Raw genomic sequence first — 25386 nt, forward strand, 5'->3', positions numbered from 1 at the left:
AAATGAAACCCAAATTCCTAAAATTTCAGTCAATTTTGTAACACCCTGTATTGTTAACTTAAGGCGCAATGGTGGGGGCGTTCCATAAAACCATACTGTTATTTCTTTTTATAAATGTAGTTTTCTTATTCTAAACTTTTCCAAGCCACTAAAGGACTACACAAAAAATATATATAAATTAAACTCAAATTCCTAAAGATTTCACGGTCAATTTTGAAATTAAAACTCATCTTCAAGAACACTTGTCGACACTACCATATAGACGTTTTTGATAGATTTAACATTGTTAATTCGTACATTCAGCCTTTCTTAAGTGTACCCCTGGCACCCAACAAACTAGCCATTAAAATTTTAGCGTCTCATGATATAAATTCCAGACCCGTTGGTATTTCCTTTTGAAAGCCAATAATTACACTCAGTCTAACCGTATGTACGCAACCCCTAGAAGACATGTAGTAATACCAGGAATGCATACAGTTTATAGGAATAATGGCGTACCCCAATATATACCCCATGTTGATTTCTTGGCAGGTTTTGTAGCGACGCGAGTTACTAGGCGCGCAAGGTGTAACCAAAGAGGGTAGAAAGAAGGGGAGTTGAATTAAGGCTTGGCTGGAGTGTTCTCGCTTGGAAAGTTTACCTATAAGCTTCCTGTGTGCGCGCGCACCTTTCTCTGCGCCTCTTCGATGTAAATAAGGGGGTAGGCAACAATCAGTATCGAGATGCACAAGGGGGGTTAGCCCATAGCCGTCTCTGGATTCAAACTGCCTAGAGCGCAGGCGCCGAATAACGAGATGGAATTTAAGGCAATGTTTTACCCCCTTGTCTTTCCCTCTTAGTTACATCGAAGAGGCTTATTGGTTGAAATACGGTGAACCGGATATTAGGAGGAAAATACAACAAATAAATAAATAAATAAGAAAAGCTAGAACTCGGAAAATGCCTTGCCAAATCTAGCTGATATCTTCGCAAGGTAAAATTTGCCTAGATACGTTAATTGAAAATGGCAATACCATTATTCATTCCTATTAGCTGTATGGATTCCTGATAAAACTTGTATTGTCAAAAACGCTAATAAGTAATCAGCCTCCACATCAACTTGTCTTTTTTAACTCGCCTTGCCATCGGGTGTTCTTTTCGGGCAAAGGGCCAAGATACAACAAATCCAAAAAACGCTTATAAAACAAAATATTTCGAGTCCCAGATAACCGGAGTCTTTTCACGCGTATTTGTAATGGCTCGGAGTGTTGTAATTAATTTCTAAATATCAGCGTAGGTATAAATAACGGCGTGGTCCTTACGGCGTGACCGATTCCTCTAGCTTTCTTTGGTAATCTTTCAAGCGAGACGCGACGAAGATGAGAAAGAGAGAGAGAGAGAGAGAGAGAAATTACACGTGTTTCTTGTTAGTTACCACAATGTACCGTTATCTTTTAACAACCGGAGATAATTAGAATACCGTACGAGGGTCGGAATATTAAATTACCCTAATAATTGATTAGTTACGATATGGGATTACCTCCCATGTTATGGATGTAGAACTTAGCGCTATTGCAGTTGAATTTAAAATACTTTTCTTGCCATCTGTTGTCTCGCCTCAAAGGTCATGGGGTTATAATATATAAATTAACCTAGTAATTAAGAGTGATTTTTAAGGAAGTCAAACTTAAAAGTATCTCTTGGCTCGCTGCAAAGGGCAAAGGTCAAAGTTGAAGGGGTTATAGTTAACCTAGTAATTAAGGGTGATTTTTAACGAAGTCAAACTTAAAAGTATCTCTTGGCTCGCTGCAAAGGTCAAAGGTGAAGGGGTTATAATATATATAAATTAAGAGATATAGAGCTTTCTCAGAAGCCTTAGTGTGACGTCACCCACGCTGTTTGCCCATAGAACCAAAGCGGTACCAAACATGGCTGCCCAAGCTAAGCCCGTGACGTTTTAACTAGGCACTGACGTCACAACTGAGATAGCTCTATTCTAAGGTATATTTTGGCTCGCATAGGTCAAAGGTTATGGGGAACAAATGAAACTTGAGTAATATTTGGAATGTATATAACTGGCACACTTTTTCTTACTTCGACGTGTGTGTGGTAATATTGTAAAATACCTTTAGGTTAAAAGAAAAAATCCCAAGAAAAAAGTTTTACACTTTGGTCTGAGGTTTTTTCCTTCTCAAGAAAGTGTTTTGCTAGCTACGGAGACATGAATGGGTGATAAAAACATTCCTTCCACCGACGACACCGCTGCTATCATCATACCAGAACACTTCGCTTACTCTGAAATACACTTTGGTCCGTCCACTATCAAAGTCTCTTGAAATTTTCATCTCCAAGTCAACTTAAGTCTAGAGTAACAGAAAGCGGTGAAATACATAGTGCCCTAGGGTTGGTACTGCTTCAGGGTTAGATTGACATGTAGGGAGATGTTGGTGGTACGGTCATTTCCGGCCTGGGTTGTGTTGTGTGTGTGACTCAGTTCTTCGGAGCGACGCCCCGAGAGTGAAATTGCCGTCGATAAAAAGTGGGATCCCCTCTACTATAACAGCCTTGGGTACCAGAACCAAAAAAGACCGAAGTTTTCCGTATGCTACATAGATAGGAACGCAAAATACCACAGATAACTTTGTACCTGGGGTAAGGGGGTTTTCAACTCCAGGATTATTTTGCCATTTTCAAGTTTGCTTACAAGTGTTGCCAGGCATTTGTGACGTGTGAAATTCAACCGTTATCTATAACAGATACGGTTTGTACCTGGGATTTTCATATCTAAAACAACAGATACAGAAAGCTTGTAGTATTCTGTTCTGTTCAGTTCAGTAATTATCATTCAGTTCCAGACCCGAAAATATCTGCTAGAATCGCAAATTACTGGCAACACTGAAGCGTAGACGGTTAAAGTTAAGAAATGGTTGAGGGGAATTTCACAAGCCCCTTTTCGTATACGATTTAAATGTGTAATATACTTTTAATGAAACTTATTTAGTTAAAAGTACTTCACTTTTAAAAGGTATCGTAGACTTCTGCCCCAAGAAAATATTTTACACGCAAAATTTTATGTTGTTTGCAACTTGGGTGTTTTCTCTATATAACAGTATACCATGTTTACGACGTTGCTAGAAAAAACAAACTTTCTTTTGAAATAATTTTGGTTGAGTTTGTTTTTTATGACGTCAGTTGACCCTTGTCAACAAAAGCGGCAGTAAATCCCGCCCTAAGCTAACCATCCCTTTACTGTCAACTGTCCTTTCTTTACTAAGTTTTTCCGTTAGGTTTTGATACTAAACACAACAAGACCAGCAGGAACCGACCCAAGAATTCCAGAAAATTTATATGTCTAGAGTCTTTGGGAACCTTAACGGTTTTTTTTCTTCAATGGGTGACTATCATAAGTTAATGTTTAGTTCAACTAAGTTACGAAGAAATGGTCACTAGCGTCTCGAGAATTTTTCCTTCAAAAACAGACAAACTTAAACTTATCTTCCCAGGTTTCTTAACTTTAACCGCGCATGTGCTTCAGGGTTGCCAGTAATTTGTTATTAGACCATCTCGGGTTTGGAACTGAATCGAACTGAATACTACAAGCTGAAATGAGTCTGTTGTAGATAGCGGTTGAATGACTGGCAATACTTATCCGCAACAGGAATAGATTTAATTTTAGAAGTAGGAATGGAGAACAGAGTAATGTGGGCGCGCGTCAAAGTCCCGGACCCCTTCCACGGGACGGGGGGGGGGGTATGAAAGAAGAGGAGGGTCATAGCGACAGAGGTAAAAAAGGAATAACGTATTTTTCGCCGTCCCCGTCAGCAACTTCATCAAAACGTAGTTTAAGTCAGCCAGTAAGATAATTTAAACTTTTCGTTAGGTGCATGTTGGAGGGAGGGGCTCTATACTTGGCTATAAGTCGGACTGAAGTAAATACTAACCGTTCTTCATTCCTACTTCTAAAATTAAATCTATCCCTGTCCTCACACTATCTATGTCTATAGTACATCTAACGGAACGGGTCAAGTACCACAACCACCATATCCGCGTCGTTGATACCGGCTTGAAATCCAGTATAAACTTAGCGGAGAGGGAATTGTCTTACTTGCAAGGTTTCTTGGGAAGAGTTATTGGTTCGGATGACTGCTTTTTTAAAAAAAAAATCCTGAGATAGTCTTTTTTCTTTTTTTGTCCAGCCAATGCAACTTGAACCTAAGAAAGTTGAAACGTATAGCCTATAGTCCTATCGAATATCTTTAACAGGGAGGTCGTTTGCCCTCCAGCAATAATATCTTTTTATCCAAGAAGTAGGCATAGATCCTCTAGACTTAAGACCTCTTTTTTTTTCTTTTTAAATCTGGTCCATACTTGAAATTTGAGATTATTTTAACTCGCGGATCTATGCCTACTGATTTTTGACAGGACTTGGGTTACTTTTTATTTTAGTGTCCCATGTTTTTCTCACCATGGTTAAAATGTCAGTGATGGTATGATACCACTGACTGTCCATTAGAAATGACTTAATCAATTGGGAAACCAAAATAAACCTCTCCGATTAGATCGAGACGCAATTAAGAGGTTTTTCTTAAATAATTAAATAAATATAATTGAAATTAACTATTTTAATCGTCATTCATTTACATTAATTATAGTTAAATCGTTTTAAGAAACTTTACTCATAAAATCATTTTAAACATAGCTATTGTTGACGTTTGAATTCAAGCCTGTGCCTCTTTAACAACTTTTTGGAAATTTAGGGTATATATGGCGATTGATTCACATAAAATGATAAGAAAACCTGCAATTGCATGAAATTTTGGTGGAAGCCCTGCCATTGAGAGGTTAGACGTTTCTCGTAACCCTAGCTGATCGCCACGTACTTCTTAATCCTAACGATGCTAATGGAGTAGAAGCCAAAAATTGCTTTCTGCGAACACGTTTGCTCCGCTTTGCCAACTGCGAATACGGTGACAGACACACACCCAGAGACGTCCAGTGTAATACCTCTCCTTGACGACATTGTCACTCGGAGAAGTAGAAACGTTATCGTGTTACGTAATCGCATTTTGAATTGAAATCTCTCTTTTGTTCTACTGTCTGAACGCACCAATTCTTACCGCCACAGCATAAAGATATCGTGATAGCTACGTGTCTTTAATTCTTTTAGATATACCTGAAGAGAAATATGAAGATTTATTGAAGAGTCAGTAGTCCCCCCTTAGCGTGGATAGCTAAGCTAGCTGGATAGCTAAGCTAGCTAGGTAGCTTGCAAACCATTATAGAAATCATCCCCAAGAACAGTTCCTTCGACCGTAATTATGCCTTGAAACGAAAGCGTTTGGCTTTTCTTGGTGTGATTGGAAGATATCAAGATCAGATAGCCGCCTGAGAAAAATGCTTAATGTTCCCTTTAATCTATCTTCGCATTCTCTTTATAAAGATGTTGGACACTTACCCGTGATTATCTTCCATGAGAAAGATAAAAGTTGTATACCCTAATTAGTATAATGACCCCTCCCTTTTTTAGGCGCGTATTCTACACGCACACTTTAGGAGAAAATCGGCCTCTCGTTTTTACGTAACCCTAGGGGCTACCCAAAAAAAAGAAAAACGTTTCCAATCACTTGAAATATGTTTTTTCTTTTTTTAAATTGACTAATAAACCATAAAAACACCTTGATTTCTTGTTTTTGAGTTCTGGATTTCTAACTCTCTAGGCCTGGATCAGGTTTATTATTCCATCCAAGGGTCTTTTCTGACCCATTTGAATCCTGATTTATTTTTAATGTTAATGAATTACAAAAATACAGATTATTTTAAAAATAATTATATTACAAATTTTAATTTATTCACAGCTATAGCTAGGGCTATAAACAGAACCTTCCTACCAAATTATCTCACAAGTCAGGGCCCCTCTCTAAAGGTCCGTTCAGATTGTCGCCTGAGCAGAAGACACGTGTTTAATTAAGCGTCTTCAACGTAAGATTTTATTCTATAGTATGTGTGAACGGACCTTTAGTTAATTACGTTTCTTCATTTTCGCCTTAAGCCCCGCAAAATATATTAAATTATAAATAATTCCTTTCGTGAACCTCAACAAGTTTCAACAAGAAATTTACCCTTAACAATAAAGGTATTTTAACATCGAACACTCGGCCTTTGTAGTCAAATCGCGTGTAGGCCAATACGCTTTCAAGTTAAACTGTCTTTTAAGTACACTGTTGGTCGTGGAATGTTTCCCATTTTGGGGTCTTGTTACCCCAATACCGTACCCATCCGTTTTGTACCATGGATACGGTAACGTAATCATTTATAGCTTAGAGTCGGTACCATCCATGACTGGCAACTTCACGTGTCTTTGTAGAAGGGATGGTTTTGGGTTTGGTTAAAGGAGCTCTAATCCCCAGGATTACAATGAACCCTAGTGTCAGGTTACCGTGGTGCGATGAATGGTCTTTCTGACTATCCACGCTTGCTTGTTTGAAGTTGGGTATTGATCGAGTACAAGGATTCCTGAATCTAGACGTGACCCATTACAGAGTGACCCCCCCTCATCCCCCATCTTTGTCTGGCTTTAGTGTATAGGGTGGACTTTCGCCTGCCAGTCCAGTAGTTTACTAACTGCAGATATGTTCCAATCTATTGCACGTCATGGGTTTTTCTGATATTCTTTTGCTATAATTTTTTTTATTGATTTCAGTTATAGACTAAAAAGTATTTGGGGAAAATCAAATTAAGTACCCTAAATAATATACAATTATTTCATATTTTTGTGGTAACCCTGAATAAACCTTTATATTAATTGAAAAAAATGTAAGGCTGAAATTTGTGGCAAAGACCTGAAAACCTCGTTATTATTATATAAGTTAACGCGTCATAAAACACACGTACTCGTTGTCAGTTTATGAAATAATATTATCAATTTATTTAGTTGGTGGCCTCTTCCCCTCTTCCAAAAGCCGCGAGTTTATGACTAATATCATTGCAAATGTTAAGGGGTATCTAGGGGAGACTTTTGGAACTTGCAAGAAGAATGGAGATAAACTAACTCCGGCCAAGATTTATTTTATCAATTGAGAACAATGTTAATAAATAAATAAATATATATAAATCAAGGCTTCTTGGGGGTCGCACCAAAATATAAAAACAAAGAGATGGTTACGGAGACGGATTGGCCCCCCTCTAAGTTTCGACAGAATGTTTTTTTGGGTTGTTGGCATTTGGCCTAACGTTACTGACAGTCCTAGCTAGCTAGCTATCATACATAATTTATTTCTTGGCAACGTTCCTAAAACAAACGCTGATGAAATAAAAGTACGTCATTCGCGCGTCACAAAGTGTGACTACGTATTATGTACTTTGAGAATGTATGAAAACAATAGCGAGTCCAGTGGTCCTTGAACCTTCCTCACCCCTCTTTAGGGTTAAAGTTCAGTGCAGTGTTGTCAGGCGGATATCTGTGAATCAAGTTGCTCAAATACTGAGTGAAACTGCTACCCTTTCTCTCCGCAATTTCCTGACGTTGCCTGGCAACACTGGGTCAACTATATATGGGATAGTAGTACGTCAGTCTTACCGCGGTTCTGGTAGCCATATTGGGTGGCCTCAGCTTCATTCCTGCTTTAAGCCCACCAATATGGCAGCGTAAATTATGTCACGAGACTTAGCTCCTCCTCCAACTGAAAGCTGTCTATTATTGGGACCGATTCAGATACAGGATGTTTTTCTTTTCTTTTCAGAATTGCGTGGCCCGGGCATTGTTTGACAACATAGCGGAGACCCAAGATGAAATCGCCTTTCGCAAAGGCGAACTTTTAACGGTTCTGGAACAAAATACGAATGGTCTGGAAGGATGGTGGTTATGTTGTCTTCGTGGTCGGCAAGGAATAGCTCCGGGAAACCGTTTAAGACTTTTACCGGGTGTCTACGACCATACTGGTCTCGGGTTCGCTGGCGGGCCAGCGTCCACCGGGGCCCTTAACGGTAGTAGCCGATCTTTGGCGCAACCTCCTAGTACGCCGTCTTCAACCGGAAGTAGTGGCAACGCCTCGGACAAGGATACGCTCAACAATTCAAACTCGGGTACGCCGACGCATAGCCGGAGAAGAAGTTGGCACGCTAACCCCAATAAGGTCAGTGCAGCTCAAAGTTGTTTATGATTGTCTATTCTGATTTCTGTTGTGTCCCGCGTTTATTTCATTTGTTGTTTTGGGGTTTGGGGACCATCCATAAAACTATTTTTGACAAAAGACAATTTTCATTATTCAAAAATAATTATGGATTAATTATAGATACTTTCTAGACAAGTGTTGCCTGTCATTTGCGAGTGTAATTCAACCGCATATTGAAAAGCTTGTAGTAATCTGTGTGATTCAGTGATCATTCGGTTGCAAACTCGCAAATTACTGGCAGCCCTGAAGCGTACGCGGTTAAAGTTAAAAAATGGGGAGGGACATTTTCTCTAGCCCCTTTAATGAACACTGTATGAATACAGTATTAACATTTTATTTCGGTATTTTAACAGGTCTAGAAATAACAATTAATTTAATTTATCCTTCTAAATATTTTGAGGGTTATAAAAACGTTGTTTATATTCCGCCTCCGTCTTTAATGGCGTAATGGCACACTTACGCATTCTTAGCTAACTAATATTCAATGTATAACAACACTAGGTGCCGGTTGCGGTTTCTTCATATTTTTAATAAATGAAACCAAGCCCCTTAGGACTCGGGAGGTTTCGCTGAATTTTAATAATTTATTGTTTGAAATTTAATTACTGAATAACTTTCATGGGTGTTTTCAGATTCAATTAACGCCAAAAACATTTTTTAAAAAATTCCCCCTTGGTATGGGAATCCTTAGTACTTTCATGATAAATATGATATGATCTGATCTGATTTGATTTGAAATCCGAATCGGATTTTGTATTTTATTTTCATTATAAAAATCCAGGACGGGAAAAATATCGATTTGGGTTTTTTTTTGTTAGGAGATTTATGTCAATATTGAGATGAGTCACACAGGGAAATTGTATCCGTTAATACGTAACTAGGGAAATAATTTGATAAACTCAATATGCAGGGTGGTTAAGATATTCGAAGTCAGTTGATTATGATTCTACGCTTACATGAGCCGCCCTATTTGTTTCTGAAGGTTTTATTTGTAATAGGACAAAAAATTAAACCTGTAAAGTGTAAACCCGCAAATTTTAATTTCTAGGCTGTTAATAAAAACGAAACTGGGGAGGGGACATAGTACCGCTACAAAAGAAGTACTTGTTGTCAAGTAATGGGTAATTTAATACGCCATCACCCTGTGGGGTTCCTTTCCTCGTAAACGATATCTTGAATGAGAAAAAGCAAAGCTCTTAAAAACGTTTTTTCATATTATTATTATTATTGGATCTCTGAGACGTTTTTTTACTACAACTTGGAGAAGGACACTTGCTAGATATTTGTCGAAATTATTTTAATTCAAATTAGTTATAAATTTACTTAATGACCAACCTCTTTTAAAGCTTTGAGATTAGAGTATGTTTTATTATTTTTTTAATTCTGAAGGAGTTTCTAGTCAACCCACACTGAATTTAGTGGGTTCATATGTAAGTTTAGGGCTGTATTTCCTGGTAGTGGTTTCTTCTCTTGGACTTGACGTTGGTACAAGTTTCATTTCGCGTTATTTTTAATGAGATATCCATTGAGATACTGGTATATCCGGTAGGGTGAGAAATTTACAAAGTAGCCCTTTCATGATGAAAACTTGGGGAAGGACTAAGGTTTATTTAGAAAGCTAATGGACTCCCGTTTACAAAATGTGTATTAATTTTTTTTGCCCTGGTAAAGGATTATCTAAATGGAACTAGGGGTGGTTTCTCCTTGGAGGGAAGAGCTGAGATGGAGTGGTAATTTTCGTGGGTCATATACGCCAGTGAAAGTCTCCCAGAGTACCTCGCGGACGCTATGTCCTCGGCTCTTGCCTTTGGTGGTAGGGGATTGTTAAGTGCTGCCGCGTAGCGCCATTCACGAATTAACTAATTTATCTATACGTTTTCGTACCGCACGACCTTATCAAAAAGAAGGAAGGGATGCTGGGAGGACTTCGTTGCCGTTCCGTAGATGGGCGGTACAGAAGCTACGTTATAATTCTGGAGATTCGACTACTCCATCTCACATCTTTCCCCTAAGGTTTCTCCGATACTAACTAAAGTTCTAACAAGTTATTCGACTAGATTTTTAACAAATTGAGATTGATAGGGTTGTATTTGAAGAGTTTAGTCGAAGGTTTCATGTACAATTGGATCTCTTTGAATACATACAACGTACGCGTTCGTTTGTGATGGGAACATTCGTAAAACCGTTCACACGCTTCTTCATCTTAAATAAACAAAGCCATAATATTTTGGCGGGGCCTCTTGTAGTATCTACATTTTTCTTTGAGATCCATAAATTTGCATTCATTGTTTGACCTTTGTTGACCCTCGCTAGAAAATGGGCATTTCCCGTTAAGAAACGCAGCGTGATTCAACGCACCTTCTCTCTGTCCTCCGACAATCCCAAATTTTAGATAGATATGAAATGAAAGGACAAACAGAAAGAAGCTGCATGGGCCCAAACACCTCTCCCTAGACACTCACTGCATGGGAAAAAGAAAAATCTCCGATCAAAAAAGAAACCTTTTCAATTTACGATCAGGTCGCATTTTTTATTCCACCCCCCCCCCCCGGTTCGTCTACCCCCCTTTCACCCCCGCTCTTGATCTAGACTATCTTTTAATAGGCTTTGCGAAATGCTATGGCAACGGTGGCTTTAAGCCCTTAGACGTACATACATCGATACTGGATCCAGTTTTTAGATGGTGTTGCCACTTGCCAGTCATTTGCGAGTGAGATTCAATCGTTATCTACAACAGACTGAAAAGCTTGTAATATAGAGCTCTCTCAGTTCTGACGTCAGTGCCTAGGTTAAACGTCATGGGCTTAGTTTTGGTAGTGGGCGGCGCATGGGTGACATCACACTAAGGCTTCTGAGATCAGGGCCGAAAATAAGAAAAAATCTCTTAGAACATGTGTCCAGTTCTATTTGACTGGAAAATTTATAGGACATTGTCCACTGGACTGCGCAAAAACTGTGTCGCGTCTTCATAGTCAAGCTATCAAAACTTCGGCAAAATTTACTGGTCAACCGTCCAGTGACCCCCTTAGTCTTAAAAAAAATCATGGGAACTTTTAAAATTTTCTTGGACAATGTCCAGTGTCGTGTTCTTATTTCTGGCCCTGTTATGAGATAGCTCTATTTTGTTCGATTCAGTGATCATTCGGTTTCGAACCCTAGATTTTAAAGTTAAAAACGGGGGAGAGGGAATTTCTCTAGCCCCCTTTAGTGCACGCTATCTATAGGTTAATCCGATCCTGACAACTAGGTAATTGTTATCCGTTGCCCTAGCAATTTTGGAATTCAGTTTTAGAGTAAGGGGCTCTCTATTTTCTTTCGCTAGAGCGCTTGCCGACATTTCTTTTCGCGTCACCCCAGCGACGGAAGCGGACGCCATTTGAAAGGAGTTGGGGTAGTTCCGAGGGGTTTGTCCCCATCGCCAATCGATATTCCATGACCCCCATATCCCAACCCCCGTCGCCCCCGGGCGTGAGAAGGAAAGCTTTTAATGTTGAAGTCTATCCCCGCTCTTACTGGCTCTCATCGGTGGGGCGTCGCCCCCGCACCATCCAAGAATCTCCATCTCCTCATCCTTCGAAATTTGAGACTAAACAGATTTTTGGTTTATCCCGTATTTGCCCAAAACAATTGGCGATGTTTTAAAAAGAATAAAAACTGTGTGATATTGAGAAGTTTAATTACAAAATGTATTGGTATAGAAGTATAGGCATACATAGAACATTTTCGACTCAAAATTTATTGCCTATAGAACAATCCCACTGCACGTACTTCGCCACCCTCCATGGAACACCCTCTATATTATTAAATGTTAAATGAGAACTTAAATAATATATGTCATTTTTAATTCTTAAATGAAAAATTGTGTTTCAATGTTTCTGAAACCGTGATATTAAAATGAGGGATACATAACGTCTAATAGGAAATTTTGCGCCCTCATATCACCAGGTTTAATTTCTCCGCGGGTTTTAGAACTTAGTATCCGTCACACCTGGTGAAAGTGGCTACGCAATTATTCCTAGTAGATATGTGCATTTCTTTTGAAATGTAATGAGATTCACGCTTGGTTGAACACCTACCTACTGAAAATTGGTTTTAAGGTTCTTTTATAAGCGTTTCTTTCATACGCCTTGTTTGCCCACCCGGCGAACACCTTTCAGTTGTATAACAGACCTCAAGGCGTGAAAAATTGTTTTAAATCCCCGTCACTCGTGGTTAACATCTATATTTAAAATTAAACGAAATTATTATTATTATTAATTGTATAGGTCGTTATGCCTCAACGAATAGGAGACGTTTATTTATACGATGTTCCAAGGTCAATCGGAAACTCTTCGGACGAAACGGACAGTGGTCAACGCAATTACAAAATGAGTACCAGCGCCTATGACGTACCTCCAAACGCTATAGGTACGTGTTTTGTTGTTGATTTTATTTTTATTTTTTTAGCAAAAATCTTAATTGGTAATTTACTAATTTATTTTTGTATAATTATTTGATAGCAGGAAATTATAACGTACCACATAGTCCGCGTATGGTTAAAAATACCTTGGGTACGTACGATCACCCCCGCGCTCATTCGCTGCCTCAAATGACTTACGATACCCCGAAATCCATTCCTAAATTAATGGATACGGATTGTACGAATCACGATTACGAAATCCCTCCCTCAGAGTACGATTTCCCCCAATCTTACAACAAAGTACCTGGTACGAAACAACAATCTTACAACGAAAATAATTCCAATTACGATATCCCAATGATGTCCCATCAAATTATAACGTCATCTGATAACTACGTCATTCCCGCTTCCCAATTAATCATGAAGAAATTACGAAAAGACTTGGGTCAGTATAATAATTCACCAATGTCAAATAGGTCCAGCGGTGTCTCGCTCGTTTCGACCGTTAGTTCGCCATCTTTGTCACCGGCTTGTAGCCAATCGAGTTTGAACGCCTCGTTGTCGTTAAGTAGTTTGGGAGGAAGTAACAGTAACAGGTCCAGCCTGGAACAACAGTCCCACGAATTATACGATATCGCCCCCGTGCCTAGACCCGTTAAGATTCTAGATGAAGTCAACGATGAAACATACGACGTACCAACCAATAATTCGCCGGCTAATTTATCCCTTGTCTATGATACGCCTCCCATGCCCCGACCAGCCGCTGCTCGCGTTAAACCCTTGTTAGCCTCGAACGATGAGGTGTACGACGTACCGCCTCAAGTAACTCGGGATGTAAGTCCATCTTTAGTGGAAGATAACAGGCGACATTCGAGTTCCAGTTCGGATAATTCGCGTAACTCGAAGGAATTTCCCGCGACCATGGTTGGTATTAAAGAACTGCCAATAGACCTTGACGCCGCGATGGAAATACTTGTCAACGTACAAAGGGAGGTGACCACCAGTATCGCCAAGTTATTTGGGTTTGTCAGCTCCAATAAATGGAGGGAACGCGAGAATGTCCAGGGAAAGATGCACGATATCGAAAATACTTGTCATAAGTTGCAAACGTCGATCGCGGAGTTTTTAACGTTCGCCCAAGGCGCGTTGGCTAATTCAACGTACGCCCAGGATAAGTCGCTCTCCAGGAAACTTTCAAAGTTGATCGCGCCCTTAATAGACACTGAAAAGATCGTAGAAACCGCTGTCAAGTCCTTGGACCAACGCGGATGGCAGATAGCCAAGGATGAAGAAACCTCAACGGATGAGTTGGATCAGTTAATAGCTTGCGCAAGAGGAATGGTTGAAGACGTACGTCAAGTCGCTTCCTTCATACAAGGAAACTCCTCCTTAATTTTCAAACGGGCCAAACGTCTAACAGACTTGAACGGCACCGATAAAGACACTTCCAAACCTCCGATCGCGCCCAAACCGGACTTGAAATCCAAGATGTCCTCGTTGAGTCTATCCCCCGAGAAGGACGTTACCGGTAAGACCAACACCTTACAAGACAGACCATTACCTCCCGTACCCAATTCAAATGTCACTGTACAAATCCCGGACGCTGTTGATAAAACCCACGAACCACCGCCGGTCGCGTCGGAGGATGGACCCAACGATTACGATTACGTTAACTTGGAACCAAAGGAAAGCGTCGAAAAAGAGCGCGACGAAATTAAAGCTAGTTTACCAACGACGGAGTTGAAAAGATCCTTCGAAAATGTGGTGAAACAGTCGGAAATCCCCGTTGAGGATGCCACTAATACCTTAACGAAAAGTGGCCCGACGCGTCTCGGCCCGGGTCCGAGTACGTTGGACATGGCGGACTCGCAACTCTTACGATTCTATTCGTGCCAAGTTGAGACTCACGTAAAGTTCTTAAATGACGCTATCGATACGTTCTTCGCGACGGTAAAATCGAACCAACCACCCAAGGTTTTCATAGGACACAGTAAATTCGTGGTGATAAGTGCCCATAAGCTGGTTTTTATCGGTGACACTATTCAAAGGAATGCTAGGAACGCGGTGGTAAAGGACACTGTCTCCCGCGGTGCCAATAGTCTTTGCGAAGCCCTTAAGACACTGGTCAGCAATACCAAGAGCGCCGCCTTACAATATCCGAGCGTCGAATACGTTCAGAAAATGATTGACAGTGTCGTTGATGTGTCTCATTTGGCAAACGATTTGAAGTTAAAGATTTTACAAGCCACACGATTGTGAACGTAATTAAATATAACCTAATTTAGTAAATTAGTTTAATTATATCCGTGGATTAATTGCACTTTAAAAGGAAATTAACGAAATGACCTGATTACTATTTTTAATTGATAAAACGACATCAAAAATTCAAAATTATTAATTTACCAAAAACAAATTCCGATGTCTGAACCGTTCAGGGTGACCACTCTTCCCATAATTCCTATATTCTCCTATAATTTCAACTATGGTCTTTATTACCAGCTACTACCAATTTCCTCCTATAGTTTCCTATATTTCCTATATTTCCTTTAACAATTTTCAGTGGTCACTCTGCAATTTCACTCGCCCTTCGATAAGTCAATTTCTAGCCCCTTTTAAAGTATATTTCATCCATGATGGCTAACTATATAAATAATGTGTCAATTGCCAAAGAATCCCAAATATTTCTGGGTGTAATTAAATAAATTTTAATTATGGTCAAACTTAATTAATTAAGAATTAAATTTTGATGATGAACATTTTTGGGGACCAATTTTATCCTTTAATGAATGTTTTTAATTATTATTATTATTTTTTTTTATTTGAGTTGGTTAGTTAATTTATAAACGTACAGGGGGGCTTAACTATAAATGAATGAATTGTACAGGGTGTACAAAAATGAAGTAACCGAAAAATTGTGAAACATATTTATGGTTGTGAAAAATTAAACTTGAAAAAAAAAAAATTAATTGAAATTTCGTATTTTACAAGATTTTAAAATTAAGTAATGAAATGGTGTGTTCAATTTAATTACGTAATTAAAAACCCTGGGCAATAAATTCAATTTAAACCATTAATTAAGGTAATTACTTCTTCCCCCCCCCCACCCAAAAAAAATTGAGAATTAAATCTAGTCAAAAGCTAATTAAAATTACTTATTTAATTAATTAATTAATTAATTAATCAAAAATTAAAACTAATTATATATCATTACGTAGAATTAGTTTTAAACGCATATATTAACTGGTTTAATAAAAAAACAATTACAAGATTATAAAATCGTATTATATAACTAATTTCGCCAAATTATAATCTAAATATGTATTAATAACTATAATTAAAATTCGGATCGGAGTTAAGCTTAATTTAATTTAATTTTAATTTAATACTGTGTCAAAATTAACCGAATGAATTAAATACAGCATATCACCATATACTAAAAACAAAATGAAATATTAAATATAAAAACCCCTACTTAGTTAATTTTATATTTTAAATCCTGTAGTTAATTAAAAGATTAGTAATAATGTAAAAAAATTACAATTATACTATTAAAAATATTTGCTGGTAAAGTATAAACATTTTTTGTTTTGTGCCATTTAAGTATCCCTTGGAATTCGAAGAAAAGAAGCCTTGTTCACACTACACCAATTGGAGAGGTCGGAAAATATTTTCCCTTAATGTAAGTAAGTAATTAGTTTAATTAATGAAATTAATTAAGTTTTATGCTAAAAATAGTACTACTTTTATTTTTATTTGTTCCCAAGAATAAAAATTAACACATTAATTAAAAATACACAAAGTTTTAAAAGTAATCATTTAAGCCCTGTTCACACTACACCAATTGGAGAAGTCGGAAAATATTTTCCCTTAATGTAAGTAATTAGTTTAATTAATGAAATTAATTAAGTTTTATGCTAAAATAGTACTACTTTTATTTTGATTTGTTCCCAAGAATAAAAATTAACACATTAATTAAAAATACACCAAGTTTTTAAAGTAATCACTTAAGCCTTGTTCACACTACACCAATTGGAGAAGTCGGAAAATATTTTCCCTTAATGTAAGTAAGTAATTAGTTTAATTAATGAAATTAATTAAGTTTTATGCTAAAAATAGTACTACTTTTATTTTTATTTGTTCCCAAGAATAAAAATTAACAGATAAATTAAAAATACACCAAGTTTTAAAAGTAATCATTTAATATAATTAGTAATATTAGGTTTAATAATTCGTTTGTTTGTTTGTATATTTATTATTTTATTATGTCGGTGGTTTTTTTAGATGATTCCCAAATCGTAGGCGGGACTTCCACCAGAGACCAAACTCAAAATGAAGTCGGCGTGAACTTGGGGTGGTAGCGATTCTTTCTTGACCGCGGCATCTTGTTTCATTAACTCGACGTATTTACTCAATTGAGGGAAGCGATCACTGGGAAATAATGGTTTCAATTCAGGGTGAAGTACGGGAACCGCTTCGAATCGTTCAAACCAAGGCCAAAAGACGTAATCAATCAGTTTAACCTCTGAACCTGAAAAGAAAAAAAAAGTTTTTTTTTAAATTATTTTGTGGATTTATGGACGACCCCCCTATAGATCTTTTCAAAGAGAAGCAAACACCACAGGGGCGTGGCCGTCATCTCTATAGATTACCTCCAAAGTAAGTAGTTCCGCGCTTTGACAGTTCATTTTCCAAAAGTTGTAATTCGGTTTGAACAGAATCCCACCATTCTTGTTTGTTAAGGCCCTCCAAGTTCTTGGAAAATAGGATGTAGAAAGCAGCGGGAATCTAAAAGATAACGTAACGTGTCATAGTCTCTTTATTAAAAGAAGATGTGGCAGTCTGCAGCTTTGACTGTGTTAAATTCTATGTAGTAATGACTAGGAGTCTCACTAGTACTTACCTTCGCAAATAGTTCGGTCAACATACGATTTTGCGCGCGCTCTAAGGGATCAGCCGGGTTTAATTTTTTCCCGCCAAAAGCTTCGTCCAAATAATCAATTATTATCATGGAATCAAAGACTATTTTTCCATTGTGTTCAATGGCGGGAACTTTCCCAGTTTCGTTCACTTTCAAATACCAATCGGGCTTTTTGGATGTGTTAATGTTGATTATTTCGCTCCTAGACAAAAGAAGCAACAAAAAACGCCAACTTAGATCCGGTTCTGGTTAGTATTTTAAAGTTCGAGTCTCTTTGGGTAACGTCGTTTCAAGGTTGCGTGGGGATTTTAAGTAAGGTCAGAGCTATGAGACTATGACTTTAATGTAGATGTATTACGGAATATTTTTGGCGGCAGCAATCAATCTTGCTCGTTCGGCGTACGGACAAAACGCCATGCTATAAATGCGCAACTCCTTTTGCGATTTACCAGGGAAATCGGACCCTGTTACACGAATTAAAGTTATTAAAACTAATTGTTAATTACACAAAAAAGGTTATATTGTATTTTTCTCACCCGCAGTGAAATGTTTCGTAGCAACCATTCTGAAAACGCTGTAGTTTCCGACGCGAGTAATATTACTGTTACTGCGAACCGCTAACCCTAACAATGACTTGCTTAAATTCCTAATCTTGAAATATATTGTTGTTAGTCACAATGTTATCGCTTGTCAAGCTGTCAATTAACTTGGATGACCGATTTTGCTTGAATTCTTTAGTGAGGAACGAAGCGACCAACACCTCCAACATAAAACGGGCCGAATCGCCGCCTGAGTTCCTGCTGGGAGTCTCGGTTTATCTTAGAGCGAAAAATTTCCTCCCCCGACCGGTTAGCTAACTACTAAAACCATTACATTGGCCTTAGTATTTTTCGAATTGCGCAATGACTCCGTTGAGGTAAGCTGGAACGCGGTACAAAGACATGCGCCAGAGTACCCGCGCAATTTTTAAATTACCCGCCAAAATCTCGTAGTATTGCTTTAGGAATCTGGCAACACTGCATCCCTCTAATATAGTAATACCTCACGTGAGTCTCTGTCTCAGTCTGTCTGGCGCCCTCGTATCTGCAAGATTAGTTTAGCCCAGCGTTTTTAATTCTAAGAAGTTATATTTAATTTTAACTCTGACTTTAACGTTAATTGTCGCTTTAAATAGATTTAGGATAATAATGGCATCAAAATTAAGGTGAGTGTTTATTTGAACACTGATGATTTAAAACAATACATTGAATGAAGCCATGCTGCCCATAAGCAATGGCCAAGGCTTAGGATTGAAACTGAATAAACTTAAAATCACACCATTTTTTTTAGATAATTCTTATCTAAATTAACTTTTCAGAGATAATTTAATATTTGGAATGGGAAATCCTTTACTGGATATTACTGCCAACACGGATGACGAGTTTTTACAAAAGTATTTAAGTTTTTAAGGGTGTGACGTGTTGTTTTTAATTAATTGTGTTAATAATTGAAAAAACACAACAGGTATGGTATGAAGCCAAACGACGCGATTTTGGCTGAGGAAAAGCATAAACCCATGTACGATGAAATGGTATCAAAATACAATGTTGAATATACCGCCGGTGGTGCTGTACAAAACACAATGAGAGCTGTCCAATGGATTCTTAACAAACCCAATACCTGCGTATTTATGGGATCAGTTGGGAATGATAATTATGGCAAAGTACTTGGGGAAAAGGCCATAGAAGCTGGTGTTAACGTTCGCTACCAAATTCACCAGTCTGAACCCACAGGCACTTGCGCGGTAGTCATAACTAAACAGGGAACAAATAGATCATTATGCGCTAATTTAGGAGCTGCTAATCATTTTACCAAAGATCATTTGGAAAAACCTGATAATTATAAGCTTATTGAAAGTGCTGAAATCTTTTACGTTTCAGTATGTATTGTTTTAGACACTAAAGAGTCTTGTAGAAACATTTCTATTGAGTTATGATTTTTAGCGAAGTGTGTGTTTGTAATATGCACATCTTTTGTGATACTGTTTTTGTATGTGAGCGTGTTTGTGTGTTTATGGACGCCATGTACGTGATAAATAAAAGAATGGGTACACAATGGTTAATAAAATAGATCCACAATGAGCCCCCAATTTGCATGGGGAAATTCCATTGAGAAATTGGAATTATTTCTGTGTTCACTCTCCTTTTTATATTGTCCCTTAAATTCTTCAAATGGTATTCTCCAGTGGCAGCTCAAATAGAGTAAGAGACTTCAAGAAGCTTATGGTAAATGGGGTTCATTTTTTTTTTCTTTTCTTTTATCTTGGACAAAATCGCTGTCAAGTGAAAGGGGGTAATTGGTTCCGCCAGAGAGAATTTAGAAGGGGAATGGAAGGGGTGATTTGGAATGTAGCGCAACGTCGTCTGCTAAACGTTATCTAGGCAGGTCGATTTCCGGGTATGATGCGTTTGTAACAGAGAGATTTTAGAACACGTGATCGGAAACTCGCCTACCCCAAAAAGCTCAACGCGACATCTTGTTTGGGCGTCATCACGTTTAATAGAGTCAAAGGGGGGCCTTCCACTCCCCTTCTAAACTCTCTGTGGTTCCGCTTAAATTTCTGTATTCCCACGAGGATGGGGAGTGTTTGTTTGCTCTATAACCAAAAGGGAATAAAAATGGGAAAAGTATAGTTTTACAACACTCTATTTGTAACTTCAATAGAACTATCTCAGTTGTAACGTCAGCAGGGAGGAGAGACTTGAGAGGGAGTAATTAATAAAGTGAATAGGCGGTTTCGTTCGCTTCGTGGCTAAACTAGTTTCTCTCTGGCGCTGGCTCTGCCATTCGTCGCGGTGTCCGCGCGCATGCGTCAAATTTAAAAACGGGCTTTGAACTGGAAGGGGAAGGTTGTTTTTGAATATCCGTCATGGTGATTAGAAGTGTTGTTGGCGGTAGTAAACGACGTCACTCGCGCCTGCGCGTTAGCTAAAATCATGGAAAGGAGATAGAAATTCCTACCATCACTTCTTTCCCCCTTTACCATTTGTATGACGGTTTTTTTAGCATTAGATCAACACTCACTCTCAAGTCTCTCCTGCCTGACGTCAGTGTCTAGGTAAAACGTCAGGGCTTAGTTTTGGCAGCGGGCTGCCATTTTTGGTACCGCTTAGGTTCTATGGGCGTCTGAAATAGGCCTATAGACCCAACCAATAAATAAAAAAAGTTGGCTTGGTCTCGTCTTCATCTGAGGGATAGGATCACGTGACTAACAAAGTTGACTGTAGTACCACCATCTGTCGTTGAGCGATGAAAATAAATCTCTTATTTTTCTGATTGGATTAAAGTCTGACTCTTGGGGTGAAACAGGTTCTGCGCGTGGCAAAATCAAGCCAATCAGGTTATCCCTTTCTCGCCTCAAAGCCCGAGAACGAGATCTGAGCGGTTATAAAAATTTAAAAGATTTGTTGGTTGGGTCTATACGGGGCTTACGAGGTTACCGCCCCCTTTTCGGAGAGTTGTTCTGCCAAGGCTACGGAGCGCGTTCGACGACAGGGAATGTCAGCCACTAACTAAAGGCCGCCGACAGGTTATGACAGCGCCCACAGAAATACCTCTCGTAAATCCCGTATAGAGTTATATCGGTTACGGGGAGGGTGACATTAAACTCCGCCCATTCGCCATTTTGGCGGCAGAATTTAACATGAGCTCTATAGCCACCAGAAGGTGACTCCATCTGTTGGCTTGTTAATTTCATTGGCTGAAAAACCAATAACGTCTCACCCCCCCCCCCCTCAGCAAATATTACTCTATTGGTTTACAGATTTTATGAAATAATTTTGATAGAGCGTGTAGTTATACTTGTATATAGTTTGGTTATATAGGTAGTGCGTAAAACAAGTGTTGCCAGTCATACGTAACTTGTGCAATTCTACCTCTATCTACTACAATAGATACTGAAAAAGCTGGTAGTATTCTGTTCAATTCAGTTCCAAACATGAAGAGATGCTGCTAGAGTCACGAATTACTACTGGCAACACGCCGTTAAAGTTAAGAAACGGGGAGGGCTGGGGTTAATTTCTCTAACCCCCTAAGCGCACGCGCACAATCTGTATTACCATTCGCTTGTTAGAAAACGAGTGTACTTGATATTACGATAGCGAGGATGATGGGGGATGTGAAATCGGAGAGAAATCGGCCGTTAACTGTGGAACGGTGCAAATCCGGTGGGAAGCTAGAAAAAGGGGAGGAATACTCGAAAAAAATGGCTGGCGGTCCACTTCAGTAACGTTAGACGAATCAGGAAGACCGCCCGCCATCTTTCCGAGTATTCCCCCCCCCCATTTCTAGCGTCCCACCCGACCGGAGTCGTTCCACAGTTAACAGCGTAACATTCCCTCGCCAGCCCCGCACCACACCTAGCTAATAAGAAAATCTTGACTTTCGTGACTTGCTTTTTTCGAGACTCTTTAGTTAAGGAATTTTTAAGATTCAAGTTGGGTGGTAATTGATGCGTTTAATTCCTTTTTGAAGGGTTTCTTTCTGACGGTCAGTCCAGAATCGCAAATGTTAGTGGCAGAATACGCTTCATCGCATAATCGTTTATTTTGCATGAACCTGAGTGCCCCTTTCATCAGTGCCTTTTATAAAGAGCCATTGATGAATGCGTTACCTTACGTTGATATCTTATTTGGCAATGAAACGGTTTAGTTATCTTCTTTTAATTAATTAATTAATTAATTAACTTCAATTTAGAGATAATTTATCTTAGCAACTTTGATAAACAAATAGTTCTAACTCCAGCTCTGTTTTTTATGTATGGTACATGTAGGAAGCGGATACTTTCGCTAAAGAACAAAATTTGGGGGTAAAGCTTATTTCGAAATACTCTTTAGTTGTTAAAGGGAGGTTGAAAGGGAAAATCAAGCGAGTGATTTTGCTTTTCACCCTCCCTTTAAAGACAAAAGTGTATTCATTAGCTTTTTATCTTAGGTAACGTGTAGGAAAGAAATTGCTCTGAAAATATGTAATTTGCCAAAAATTAATGATAAACGATCGAGGATTACCATAATTACTCAGGGAAAAGATCCGGTAATTGTAGCCAAAGGTAATTAATTACGCATTATTTTAATTAGCCTTATTCCTGATCAGCGCCATCTACCCATAGCGGTGACTTTGAGAACTACTGTAAGCGGCAAGCCAATCAGATGTCGCTAAAATCTGGTGACGTCATTTTTGGTAAGACCCGAGAGTGCCAGTCAGTGACGTCACCAGATTTTAGCGATATCTGATTGGCTTGCCGCTTACAGTAGTTCTCAAAGTCGCCGCTATGGGTAGGTGGCGCTGATCAGGAATAAGGCTAATTGGCAACATTTTTTTTAGATTTACAACAAAAAAATTGTTAGTTTTTTGATAAAATAATTATTTTGAAGCGTGTGTCTTTTAAATCTTTGAATTTTAGACAATGAAATAACCGAGTACGATGCGGTTCAACTGGACAGTAACTTGGTTATTGATACAAACGGAGCCGGGGACGCGTTCGTCGGAGGTTTCTTAGCGCAACTGGCCCAAAATCAACCCATAGAAATTTGCGTAAAATGCGGAATTTACGCGGCGACTGAAGTCATTCAAAGGTCTGGCGTGACGTTCCCTAGCTCACATTCCTTCAAAGTGTAACTAAAACTAAGCTTTTATTGTACAAAAACAAGCAAACAGAAAAGAATTTAAAAATCATGACAAAATTATTGAAATTTAGGCCTATAAACAATTAATTAAAATAAAAAATGAAATCGCAAATTATTTTAATGAAGTCTTAATTTAAAACTCCATCAACTCTGCAATTGATAGACAGCAAATTGCAAAACAAACAACCGGTTTGCAAATTGCAAAACAAACAACCGGTTTGCAAATTGCGAAACAAACAACCCTTTCCTATATAGATTTAATTTGAATAAGAATTAAATTTGAACTTTGGAATTTTTTTCTTTTTTTTTTTACCAAATAAAAAAGAGCTTTGATTTATTTCATCTTTATATTAAAAAGAAAAAAATTCCAAAGGCTTAGCATTTCGTTTTGGTAGTTGGTGTGTGTGTGTGTGGGTGGATGGGGGGGATTTTTACAGCTTCTACGAAAACTGAGTCATTTGTGTTCCATCTATGCTATGCCTCTTTAAATACCCCTCCCCCCCACCTTTCTGAGGATGATTTGTGACTGCATCCCCCATTAAAATTCTTTCTTAAGATTCAGGTCGTGCTACTCTCTCCCCCCCCAAAAGAAATGGCATATGAAACGTTAAATATATCTCCACTGCCTTTTTCAATGGATGAAATTCAAAATTTTTATGAATTATTGCGAATTGAAACATTTTATTCATGAATATATATCGCTTTCAAAAAATCTCCCTACCATCTTCCGATAAAGAATTATTAATACAATAGCAGGGATAGATTTAATTTTAGAAGTAGGAATGGAGGACGGAGTAATCTGGGCGCGCGTCAAAGTTCCGGACCCCCTTCCACGGGACGGGAGGGTATGAAAAGAGAGGCGGGTCATAGCGACAGAGGTAAGAAGAAGGAATTACGTATTTTTCTCCGTCCCCGTCAGCAACGTCATCAAAACGTAGTTTAAGTGAGCCAATAAGATAATTTAAACTTTTCGTTACGTGTTGGAGGGAGGGGCTCTATACTGGGCTATGAGTCGGAATAACTGAAGTAAATACTAACCGTTCTCAATTCCTACTTCTAAAATTAAATCTATCCCTGACAATATTCATTAAAGAATTAACGTTATTCATTATTTCAAACTAAAGAAACTCGTTTTTATGATATTATTATTTATTGGCAAATGGAGGTTTGGTTTGTTTTAGGATCTATAGATAGAGACAAAGACAGTTTTATTTAATATTATTCTAAATTATTTCATCTTTCTTAAAAAGGTCATCGCCCTAAGTTGAATCGAAAACCTAAAACGTACGTACGCCCACTCACCCACCGCGACTTTTTGTTTTTTGGGTAAAATTAAATGGTGACAAAACAAAGTGGGAAACCAGTGGTACATCAAAACTTTAAAACAAAATTTAGCTTTCTAGGCTTGGTAGGTAAAAAGCGGCGTTTATGGAGTTTTATTGGAATAGACTATTCCATTAATTCTAGAAGTGATGCAAACACAATTTGGCGTTGTTTCTCGGCGCTAGTGAAATAACCTAAGAGACCGGCTCCCCCCCCTTGCGCGGATTTTCTCTGCAAGTAATTAATGGATGGGTCTATTCTTCCCCAAGTCGCGTTGGGGGAACGTTTATTTTTAGATAACACTAGCTGGTATGTCTTTAATTGACAAGAAGAAGTTTAGGCAAACTTTGCGCAAAGTCAACATTTGTGGGGTGCCAAATTCTTAGTTTTAACTTTCAAGAGAGAGTTTTGTACGTGCCAACGAGGTACCTAACAAGAACGTAATTAGGTAACTACAAATGTCATCCATTATTATGATCCTAAAAGCTTTAAACAAGGGTATAATTATTTTGGGCGTGGTTACCTAAATCGCGTTAGTGGTTGGGGTTTACAGACGCTATTTATTTGGTCTTTTACGGTACAAAGCAGGGGTTCTTTAATTGTGGTCACCGGAAATCGGGCGCCTACTGTCCATGTCCAAAATATTTTGCAGTGGAGTTGCCATCCCATAGGAAATGGCGCGAAACTTGGAAGGGGTGCTAGCCCGTTGTTAGACACCTGCCTAGCCTCGGGGGAAACTTTACTTAGGTTGATTTTTGACATGAAAATAGATAGTGTGTCCACAAATGTTGCCAGTTATTTGCCAGTGCAATTCAACCGCTGTCTACAACAGACTTGAAAACTTGTAATGCTGAGATTGGCAACCCTGAATCGGGGTTAAAGTTCAGAAACTGGGAAGGGGGAATTTCTCTACCCCCTTCAGCGCGCCTTATC

General features: G+C 38.5%; 3 protein-coding genes across 5 annotated transcripts in view; 2 read left to right on the forward strand and 1 right to left on the reverse strand.

Annotated features, from left to right (window-relative positions):
- Nucleotides 1–16125, forward strand: part of p130CAS (Serine_rich_CAS and FAT-like_CAS_C domain-containing protein p130CAS) — a 28924-nt gene extending 12799 nt beyond the window's left edge. For 2 of the 3 annotated variants that reach the window (XM_089848085.1, XM_089848088.1), the window contains exons 2-4: nucleotides 7719–8111; nucleotides 12416–12557; nucleotides 12650–16125. In XM_089848085.1, the coding sequence (XP_089704211.1) occupies nucleotides 7719–8111; nucleotides 12416–12557; nucleotides 12650–14808 (2694 nt within the window). In that variant the 3' untranslated portion in view covers nucleotides 14809–16125. The remainder of the gene's footprint in view (nucleotides 1–7718; nucleotides 8112–12415; nucleotides 12558–12649) is intronic. The other variant, XM_089848086.1, reaches the window with a different exon arrangement.
- A 537-nt stretch (nucleotides 16126–16662) lies between these two features.
- On the reverse strand, nucleotides 16663–18248 carry LOC149651257 (glutathione S-transferase omega-1-like). Its single transcript, XM_089848090.1, has 5 exons — nucleotides 18004–18248; nucleotides 17826–17931; nucleotides 17450–17669; nucleotides 17199–17334; nucleotides 16663–17077 (listed from the first exon to the last, which is right to left on the reverse strand). Exons 1-5 carry the CDS (start codon nucleotides 18029–18031, stop codon nucleotides 16827–16829), a joined length of 741 nt encoding a protein of 246 aa, XP_089704216.1. The 5' UTR covers nucleotides 18032–18248; the 3' UTR covers nucleotides 16663–16826.
- Nucleotides 18249–18506: 258 nt separating this feature from the next.
- LOC149651258 (adenosine kinase-like) lies at nucleotides 18507–23245 on the forward strand. Its single transcript, XM_089848089.1, has 7 exons — nucleotides 18507–18671; nucleotides 18825–18899; nucleotides 18971–19385; nucleotides 21980–22150; nucleotides 22278–22313; nucleotides 22439–22553; nucleotides 22908–23245. Exons 1-7 carry the CDS (start codon nucleotides 18655–18657, stop codon nucleotides 23120–23122), a joined length of 1044 nt encoding a protein of 347 aa, XP_089704215.1. The 5' UTR covers nucleotides 18507–18654; the 3' UTR covers nucleotides 23123–23245.
- Nucleotides 23246–25386: the final 2141 nt, after the last annotated feature.

This window comes from Phalangium opilio, unplaced genomic scaffold, assembly GCF_054372755.1.
Source record: "Phalangium opilio isolate 3A_F unplaced genomic scaffold, DU_Popi_V2 ptg000082l_1, whole genome shotgun sequence".
Lineage (NCBI taxonomy): Eukaryota > Metazoa > Arthropoda > Arachnida > Opiliones > Phalangiidae > Phalangium > Phalangium opilio.

What these genes read in the sequence shown, in the direction of transcription:
- LOC149651258 (XM_089848089.1), top strand. An exon ending in CTGAAATCTTTTACGTTTCA is followed by an intron (nt 19,386 to 21,979) that starts GTATGTATTGTT and finishes TCCTTTTTGAAG; the next exon opens with GGTTTCTTTCTGACGGTCAG. An exon ending in TCTTATTTGGCAATGAAACG is followed by an intron (nt 22,151 to 22,277) that starts GTTTAGTTATCT and finishes TGGTACATGTAG; the next exon opens with GAAGCGGATACTTTCGCTAA.
- LOC149651257 (XM_089848090.1), bottom strand. Translation starts at nt 18,031, where the DNA reads ATGGTTGCTACGAAACATTTCACTGCGG. An exon ending in TACGAAACATTTCACTGCGG is followed by an intron (nt 17,932 to 18,003) that starts GTGAGAAAAATA and finishes TTCGTGTAACAG; the next exon opens with GGTCCGATTTCCCTGGTAAA. An exon ending in GCTGCCGCCAAAAATATTCC is followed by an intron (nt 17,670 to 17,825) that starts GTAATACATCTA and finishes TCTTTTGTCTAG; the next exon opens with GAGCGAAATAATCAACATTA.